We start from the raw sequence: 10,175 nt of genomic DNA on the forward strand, positions 1-10,175 counted from the left end.
CCACCAAAATAACTTTAACTCTGCCCTATCGTAATTTTTTCCAACTTCCCATCTAGTTAAAACAATGAAATTTTGCATATAGGAAATATGTGAATAATCTTTTTTGTATGGTTCATGGCAATTTCCTGACCATTATCATTCAAAGTTTCACTATCAGCAGTCATTAAGATGGAGTCAAGGTTTAGAGAACATGTCGTTAATTTAGGGTAGAATACATTACAAAGGTGTAATTTCCCCCCAAAAGCCCACAGGAAATTCAGAATGAAAGTTAAACAATATACATACGTTACAGCAAATAATGATATTAGGGCACCCAAACAAACTTAGCACTGCCCTATAGTGACACCTTGAAGGGGAAAAAAATGAGAGGAGAGGGGGAATCTAATGTGTACTTAAAAATCTTGGAGTCCAAAAAGACTAAAGGGTTTTAATCATAATTTTAAATGGTTTTATGTGTCTTTTTTTTATTCATGTCCTTTCATGGAAGAGTTTTCTCTTCAGCAATTTCTACAGGGCAAATTTCACCTCCTCCTTCCTGAAAGATAGATCATTGGGTTCAGAATTGGGGTGACAACATTGTATATGTGGATGACTATAATATTCCTTTCAGAGGAGACCCCAGAAGAGTTGGTACATAGCATGGAGACCCCATCATGGGGTGGGAGGTGCAGGTAGAGAAGATATTGGTCCTGATTTCCCATGATTGTCCAGAGGAAGGAAATTAAGTACAGGTACAGCAGGAAGTTGGGGACAAAAGAACCCAGTGTGAAGCTCCTAGTGATGATTTTGAGGAGGCTCAGGTTGAGGTGGGTGCTGCAGCAGGCCAGGCTCAGCAGGGGCTTGATGTCACAGAGGAAGCCACAGAAGCAGTGGAGGCACTAGAAACACAGCCAGGAGGTCATGACTGTTGCATCAGCATGTTCAGGGATGAAGTGGCTCAGGGGGCTGCTATCAGCCACAGGTTCCTGACCAGAATGTAGTGCAGCAGGGTAAAGAGGGCCATGTAGCAGTCACAGGCCATGACAGCCAGCAGAATGGCCTTCCTGCTGCCCAGGAAGTGGAAGAAATGGAACTGGGTGAGGCAGCTGGTAAAGGAAATGGCCTGGTGCCCTGAGAGGAAGCCAGACAGCATCTTGGGTATGATGACTGTGTAATAGAAGATGTTTTGCCCAGGAAGAAGGACATTGGGGTGGAAAGTTGGGGCTGAGCCACTGTCAGAAATTTCATACAGATATAGACATTTCATGAGATCATCCCCAATTCTTAAGTGTATCAAGACAGATACAACAGATAAGTACACAAGGTTTATTGCATGCACAGTTGGGGCATCCAAAAAATCTTAACTCTCCATTGTTGTGACAAGAAGAGAGGTGTGGGGAAAAGAAACAAATCAATGGGGCTTTAAAAATTAGGTTCATTTAAGCTGGCTGCACAGACATTCAAATACCTCGATCACAATTGTAGGTTTAGTTGCCAGCTGTGAATACAAGCCAGAGAAGAGATTTCTAGTGAAAGAAATTTCATTTATGATGAATAATGGGAGGAAACCAGAATTACAACTAATAAATCAATAAATATTCAAATGTGACCTATGTACCAAATTTCTAAGAATTAGAGATGAAGAAATCCTGGGAGGACTTTTTTCCATCTCCATCTTGGTCACTGCAAGAATATCACCTATAGTCTATTTTTCCAGCGGATATTGAAGATAGATCCCCTACATTATAATTCCCTTCATCAACGTATCTCCTTTTCACTTCAAAACAAGAAGCAGTCATTTTATTTAGTTCCTTTCAGGGAAGAGTTTTCTAGTGATGAATTTCCTGGTGGCGTATTTCACCTCACTGTTTCGCAGGGTGTAGATGAGGGGATTCAGAGCTGGGGTGATGACACTGTACACTAGGGTGATGATCATCTCTTCACCATTGGAGCTTCCTGAAGAAGGACGCAAGTAGGCGAAGATCGCTGTCCCATAGTACAGTGCTATCACAGTGAGGTGGGAGGTGCAAGTGGAGAAGGCCTTTCTCCTGCTTTCCCGTGACTGGACCTTCAGGAAGAGGAAGGAGATGATGTAGAGATAGGAGAGGAGCGTGATGATGAATGGACTCACACCAATAATCCCAGTGACGATGTGGAGGAGGCTCAGGTTGAGGTGGGTGCTGCCGCAGGCCAGGCTCAGCAGGGGCTTGATGTCACAGAAAAAGTGGTGGATATGGTTGGGGCCACAGAAGTGCAACCGTGAAGTCATGACCGTGTGCATCAGGGCATGCAGGAAGCCAGTGGCCCAGGTGACTCCTGCCAGCAGCAGACTGGCCTGTGGGCTCATGACCAGTGTGTAACGCAGTGGGTTGCAGATGGCCACGTAGCGGTCGTAGGCCATGACAGCCAGCAGCATGGCCTCACTGCTGCCCAGGAAATGGAAGAAATGGAGCTGTGCCAGGCAGCTGGTGAAGGAAATGGTCTGGTGCCCTGAGAGGAAGCCAGCCAACATCTTGGGCACAGTGACTGTGGAGTAGAAGATGTCTAGGCTGGAGAGATTTCCCAGGAAGAAGTACATGGGGGTGTGAAGCCGGGGCTCGGCCAATATCACAGCCACAATGACTCCATTACCCAAAAGGCTGGCCATGTAGAGCAGCAGGAAGAGGGCAAAGAGATAGCACTGCAGACTCCTCACATTACTGAGCCCCAGGAAAATGAACTCGCTCACCTCTGTCTGGTTCTCCATCCCTGCAGGAGGAAGAGAACAAAGCAACAGAAAGTGAAAGCAGCTTAAGGTTCCACCTCCACTCTATGTTGCAGAACATGATCCCAATGCAATACATTGGGTTGGAGTCAGACATTTTGTGGTAGAGAGTTTTCTTTCTGCAGCCATAGGTACAGTGTGTACCCAGATATAATTGTATAGTAAAAACAGGCCAAATAATTACTGATTTTTCGTTTCTTTGTGAAGCTGAGATAGATAGATAGATTTGATTTTCTATCTATCTATCACTGCAGTTATAAGAGTAATGTATAAAAGTAGACATATCAATCATACTACTTTGCAGTTGCAAAAGTATCTTCCATCCCATGTTGAAGTGGGACTCCAAATTGCCTTACACTCGCTCATTAAACCTGACCATAGTCCTTGATGAATTTATTTTCAGCAGTTCCCAAGATGTGAAGAATTCTTCACAGATCAACACTATGCATATCTGATAAGAGGAACTAGCCGCGTGGAAAGCAGTCATTCCAGCAAAGCACAGATCTCAGAGTTTTTTAGGTTTTTTGCAAAAGGGGTCCTGAAAGAAACAAAGCAGACTCCAGTGAAAACTTTAGCATGCTGATTTACAAACTTTTATTGTTCTCTCTTTATCAGCCCAGTTTGCCATGAAGAATCCAGATATTTTAATTGAACCAACATGAAACAAAATCAAATATTATTCTGAGTTTACATCCCATTGGTTTTCATTGCCCCTTCTGTGAGATTTTTAGGGGGGAAATGTTTAACACTTCTATTGTTGTTATTAATTTATTTCTATTACCCACCACTCTCACTGGAATGAAGGGGAGGGGCACCTAGAGAAGAATGGACATGCTCAGAGTAGAGCTGGGGATCACCCGTAGCATCTGATAGTCATTGTTACAGTTCAAAGCAACTGCACCAGTATTCTCCCCGGTGGTCCACTGAAGGCCTCATTTTAGGCTTCTGGCTCCTCAGCCATTCCCTTTCTGTGGTAGAGAACCATATCTCTCCCCCTCCTAACCAGGTTTTCTCCAGGCTGCACAGTTCTCTGCCTATACTGTTTAGCCAGACTGCCTACACATGCCAGCACCAGGGCTTTGTTTCCTCTCCGAAGGCTATGAACAACTTAATGGCTCACAGTTATGTTACCATGCAGTTCTTTATAAGCAAGGACATTTATTGTAGGGTGAAAGCTTTGTAGAGAAAACATATTAAAATAATAACATAGCCTATATGCATGCTAAAAAGACTAACAGAGGTCACCTAACTCCAGCCTCATGCTCTGGTAGGTGTCAGTCCATCAGATCCACAACTGGGTTTTCCCTGTGGTTACAAGTTCAGAACTGATTCAGAACCAGAACAACCATGAAAAGTTCCTTCTTTCCTTTAGATATCTTGGCCCTTTGATCTTATCATCATGTAACAGGTCATCAGGAGACAATGGCCCACTGCTCATGGTGCAGCTACAAATGGCTGGGATTTTGCATAAGCATAGGTGGGGAATTTGCGTAACCGGATGTAGGGAATTTGCATTCACCTCCCCCTATAATTGTCCTCACGGATATCCCCCACTTTTGTCTCAAAAATCTGTTCTTGTCTGGCACATTTTTCAGTATAGTCTGTTGAACCCCCTACATCTGACACCTGTCACATCTCCCCCATTGAGAGGTTGCATACAATTCTGACCCACAATAATACAGAAACCATTCATTTAATACAATGGACCTCCAAAATACTTAAACTTAATCCAGTAAGTTATCCCAAAGATATTGCAGGAAATTGCCATGTCTGGCACACTCATAATGAGCTTAGACTGGAGGTTATCTGCTTAGAATCCTAGGACATTAACAGGAAGCTACATCTAGGGATCCATAAGCCTACTAACAATTCAGCTGGGCATTTCCCATCATGTCCACTATGATTTGTAATACCATAGCAATTAGAGGTGACAACTAAGATTAGATCCCTGTTTACACTGTACAGACACATAGTGAGAGATAGCCCTGCCCCAGTCCAGTGAGCTCACAAGCTAAATAAAGGGTGTGTGGTGAAACAATGAGCAGCAACCATCTACCCAAGGTCACACAGCAGGTGAATGGCTGAGCTGGGGTAAAGTGTAGGTCTCTTTAGTCTTAGTTGGGCATTCTAGCCACTAAACTAGGCTGTTGTTGTGGGGTTTTTTTGTTTTTTGTTTTAAAAACTGCATTGCTATCTGCTATATCTGACATAAAAGTTATACAGGAATAGTTTGGTGGGATTCTTTGGCATACGTTGTACATAAGCTTGGAAGCATTTGTTTTTTATCAGTAAATGTCAGTGAACATTGATTTCAATGTACGCATGCAAACCAACGGAAAAAATATTGCCATTGATCAATTAAGTTTAGAAATAGGCAAAGGTAGAAAAATGCTGCTGGAGCACTTATTAGAGTAAAACCTTAATGAGTATAAAATGAGCTGTAATGAATGCTGCATAAGTGGACTCGGAGGTATCAGCTTTTTATCAGTAAATGTCGGTAAACATCAATTTCACCATACAAAGACAAAAGAAAGAAAAAATATTTCTGTTGATAATAGAAATGTATCGCTCTACAACATAAGAAAAATGTTGCTTGAGAACTCATTTGAGTTTAATTTAAGGCTATTTAATTCATATATAGTGATGTGTGACATTGACAATTTGTTTTGTAAGGGTTATAAAGCTTAAACTTTTTAAATCTCAATGTCCACTGTCGTTACACAATTATTGTCTGACCTCCCCCCCGACATAAATTTCCCACAGCTGTGAAAATTTAAATTGATAAAAATGTTTACAAATAAACATTGATATCATCCATGAAAAATATATTTTTTTTAAAAATTGAATTTTTCAAACCTAGTTATACAGGATGTCATACTAGATCATAATAATGGTCCCTTCTGGCCTTGAAATTCATGAATCTAGGAAACCTATGCCACCTTCTAAATGTGCTGTGTTTTGAAACTTCTAGTCTAGAAGCCTACTTTAATTTTGGGGGTAATACACATGTTTCCAAAGCATTGGCTGATAGGGCTACTTGCATTTCCAAAATCAGGAGCTTTTCAAAAGGAGTCTGAGGCAATTTGAAACTCCTACCCTTGGTGACTCTCGCATGCTGTTCCCTCAAAGCTCAGCCAGGGGCAACGTTGGTCATCCTTGTAATGGAAACAATAGCAATGACTGGTGTCAAAGGGCGCTGGAGAGAAATAGCAGGAGTATCTGTCTGTTCAGAATAGAAGAGAGATGCAAGCGCCTATTAAATGAACTTCTGGATGATGTGCTAAATCTGTGGAACAGATGAACCTTTTTATCATATTCACAGTCTGAATCACAGGGGGGAACCAATTTCCATTCTTTTAGATCGGCTTTCCCTTTGGGGCAGAATCTCTGAACCACATGAGGGTCATTGGTATGTGCATAACAAGCCAAGAATTCCCTACAGAGAGCAAAGTCAAGCAGGCAGAGCTGCTAGGAAAATAAATAAAGCAAAAATCCTAAGGGAGTTAGGCACTCAACTTCCATTCAATATTTTGAATATCCCAGCCTAAAAAAATAAAACTGGTTAGCAAATATCGTTGTTGGGTCTGTTTATTTATTTATTTTATTTTACTAAATCCACTGAACTGGTCCACCATGATTTTGAATTTGGTTCACTGTGATTAATTGTTCCATTAGACTGTGAAGGGTAAAAACAGATATAGCAAATTAGATGCAATTTTGCAGGAGGTTTAGTATTTATGAACAGAACCAAAGCAACTCAGAGCATCAAGTGACAAAGAAGTGAGCAAATGTCCCAGTCTACCATGTTTTGGTAATGACTTGTACCTGGAAGACTTCACTCCCTACAAACATGACTGAGAGTGTGAGAAATTTTTCAGATGAAAAGTGGAAAAATGGCCTTTGTTACACCCTCACTGAAGTTAACTGGACTTTTTTTCAAGATTTTCCTATTCAACCTGCTAATCTGTTAATCCCAAACTATCAAAGCCGTGTTGGAGGAGGAGGAAGATTCTAATATGTATCTGACGTGGTGATGACATTCAGAAGACTTCATTGTGTTGGGAAACTTATATCCATAGTTGGGATTCTCTCCAAGACCTTCCACTTGGCTTACCCAGAACACCTCATCCAGTTCTGGAACGGTTTACCCAGTTCCTGGGACCCAAAAAAACAATCTCATTTCAACTCCAGCTCAACAGTAAGGTTTTATTAGGCATGTAACAGCTTTTTCCCATGCTGGCCAGGCCCAGATCTGGGGCTTAGGTGCAAGGTGATACCACAGTTCCAATTCATATCAAAGCTACACACTTAATAGACATCTTTCCTAGCTACCAACATCTATGCGTCTTGTATGTAAGGACCAATAGCTTTGCAAATTTTGTACACACCAATCATTTTGCAGATTGTCTAAGACAATCTTACCAGTTCAGGAAGTTTCTGCCTACTTTATTTACTATTAAATACTTCTGCCCTCCTCATTTACTGTAAACATATTCACAAGAGTTATATCGGCAATTATGTGTCCAGATTTAACCAATGAGGAAGTTCTGTGGCACCTTAGAGACTACACAATTTATTTGGGCATAAGCTTTTGTGGGCTATAACCATTTCATCAGATGCATGCAGTGAAATACATTAAGCAGGATAATTATACAGCACATGAAAAGATGGGAGTTGCTTACCAAGTAGGGGGTCACTGCTAACAAGGCAAGTTCAATCATGGTAGATGTGGATCATTCCCAACAGTTGCCAAGAAGGTGTGAGTATCAACATAGGGAAAGTTATTTTTTGTAGTGACCCCGCCACTCCCAGTCTTATTCAGGCCTAATCTGAAGAGTAAAATTTTCAAATTAATTCGAGTCTGTTTATGAAGTTTTTTTGTTGAAGATCACCACTTTAAGTCTGTTATTGAGTGTCAGGAGACTGAAATGCTTTCCTACTGCTTTTTGAAAGTTACAATTCTTGAGTCAGATTTGTGTCCATTATTCTTTTGCATAGAGACTGTCCAGTTTGGTCAACTATATGGCAGAGGGAATTGCTGGCACATGATGGCATATATCACATTGGTAGATGTGCAGGTGGCAGCCCTGAGGCATGGCTGATGTAGTTATTTCCTATGAATGTCGAATGAATAGATATGCGACAGAGTTGGCAGGGGTTGTTTGCAGGGATTGGTTCCTGGTTAGTGTTTTTGTTGTATGGTGAGTAGTTACTGGTGATTTTTGCTCAGGTTGGGGGGCTGTCTGTAAGTGAGGACTGGCCTGTCCTCAAGGTCTATGAGAGTGAGATCGTCCTTAAAGGAGGTTTTGTAGATCCTTCATGATGTGCTGGAGAGGTTTTAGTTGGGGGCTGTAGGTGATGGTTAGTGGCGTTTGGTTACTTTCTTTGTTGGACCTGTCTTGTAGTAGGTGACATTTGGGTACCCTTTTGTCTTTCTCAATCTCTTTCTTCAATGCCCTAGGTGGATATTGCTTGATCCTGTAGGTGTGTGTCTCTCTCTGAGGGATTGAAGCAAATGTGGTTGTATCTTAGGGCTTGGCTATAGATAATGGATCCTGTGATGTGGTCTGGATGAAAGCTGGAGGCATGTAGGTAAGGATCATGGTCAGTAGGTTTCCAGTATAGGGTGGTATTTATGTGACCATCATGTATTTGCAGTGTAGTGTCCAGGGAGTGAATCTCTTGTGTGAACTGTTCCAGGCTGAGGTTGACAGTGGGGTGGAAATGGTTGAAATCCTTGTGGAATTCCTCAAGGGCCTCCTTCTCGTAGGTCCAGATGATGAAGATGTCATCACTGTAGTGCAAGTAGAGTAGGGGCGCTACGGGACAAGAGCCAAGGAAGCGTTGTTCTAAGTAAGTCATAAAAATGTTGGCAAACTGTGCGGCCATGCAGGTACTCAAAGCAGTGCTGCTGATTTGAAGGTTTAAATCATCCGCAAATATGAAATAGTTGTAGGTGAAGACAAAGTCACAAAGCTCAGCCAAGAAGATTCAGTGACATTATCGAGGATACTTTCCTGATGGCTTGTAGTCCACCTTTGTGTGGAATGTTGGTGTAGAGATCTTCTAAAGCCATACTGGCTAGGATGGTGTTTTCAGGAAGATCAATAACTGATTGTAGTTTCATCAGGAAGTCAGCGGTGTCTCAAAGGGAGTGCTGGTAATGTAGGGCCTGAGGAGACTGCCCACATAGCCAGAAAATCCTGCTCTCAGGATGCCAATACCTGAGATGATGGGGCATCCAGGATTCCCAGGTTTATGGATTTTGGGTAGCAGGTAGAATACCCCTGATCAGGGCTCTAGGGGTGTGTCAGTGTAGATTTGTTAGTCTGCTTCTTCAGAGAGCAGATGGTGCAGTTTCTTTTAGTACCTATCAGTGACAATCTATTGAGAGATCTTTCTTGTTAATATAGCCAAAAAAACCCACTGTACTAGTTAAATGAATGAACTGAGTTCTTCTTCTTCTTACTATTCTTATGGGGTTGAAAAAAAGAGGATTGAGGGATAGAGAAATGTGACTTTTAAGAACGTTTGGTCAGTTTGTGAATGGAAGTAGCATATCTTGAAAGAAAAAGAAATGGTTTTTATTACCTAATACTGGATTTAAGCTTTGAGTTAGCTTGAAGTGTCTAAAGCAGAGAGGTGAGGGTGATTCACCATGAATAATTGTGGGGATGACCCACTTGGCCACCCTGACACTGCACAGATGGTAACTTAGCCGTCTTAGTTTCCTTTAACTTGTTATGGGCTATGCAAGCAGGCCAAGATGGTGCAATTCCTCAAATTCCCAGAGCCATTCTAGAGCGCAGATGATTTGTATACATCTTCATGGGTTTCCAGAAGCCCTGTGAGTTCTATGCTGTTTTAGTCACCATGCTAATTTAGTCTCTATAAATGAGACCTATGTAGGCAGAGGAAGAGGTGAAGAGGGTTGCGATGGGGTAAATGAAAGCAGAGCACAATTCCCCTTCAGATATCTTTGTCTTGCACTTGTGATTCTGATGGATGAACCTAAAGCGTCATTTGAGTGTGTTTCAGTGTTTTTCCTTGGGCTCAGGTTGTGATGCTGAGCACAGGAGTTCCTTCACTCTCTCTTATTGTACCCTCTGTAACGGGGAATAGACCAGGTTTCGAAACAACCTACTGGAGCTAACCGAAAACAGCAGTAAACATCCAGGTTCACATTAGATTAATATGCTTTCCTCAATTTTCTTTGTTAAACAAAACAAAAACATACATTTAATAAAAATTCAAATCCTATTCAGGCTCCAAACTCTTTTAAAACATTTCGTGAAGGGTTCTACACAGTTTAGAACACCTCAGAGAGCAGAGAGTTGTAGGAAACCTGCAACTTTAGATGAGGGTGATGGTGTCTAAAAAACAGATGTGATGTAGGTGTTGAAAGAGAGATGCTGTCTTGGCCTCCTTGAGC

General features: G+C 41.8%; 1 protein-coding gene across 1 annotated transcript; it reads right to left on the reverse strand.

The window, feature by feature from the left end:
• Positions 1-1,620: 1,620 nt before the first annotated feature.
• On the reverse strand, positions 1,621-2,793 carry LOC116829800 (olfactory receptor 12D1-like). Its single transcript, XM_032788848.2, has one exon. It carries the CDS (start codon positions 2,723-2,725, stop codon positions 1,784-1,786), a length of 942 nt encoding a protein of 313 aa, XP_032644739.1. The 5' UTR covers positions 2,726-2,793; the 3' UTR covers positions 1,621-1,783.
• Positions 2,794-10,175: the final 7,382 nt, after the last annotated feature.

Source organism: Chelonoidis abingdonii, unplaced genomic scaffold (genome assembly GCF_003597395.2).
Source record: "Chelonoidis abingdonii isolate Lonesome George unplaced genomic scaffold, CheloAbing_2.0 scaffold0496, whole genome shotgun sequence".
Classification (NCBI taxonomy): Eukaryota; Metazoa; Chordata; order Testudines; family Testudinidae; genus Chelonoidis; species Chelonoidis abingdonii.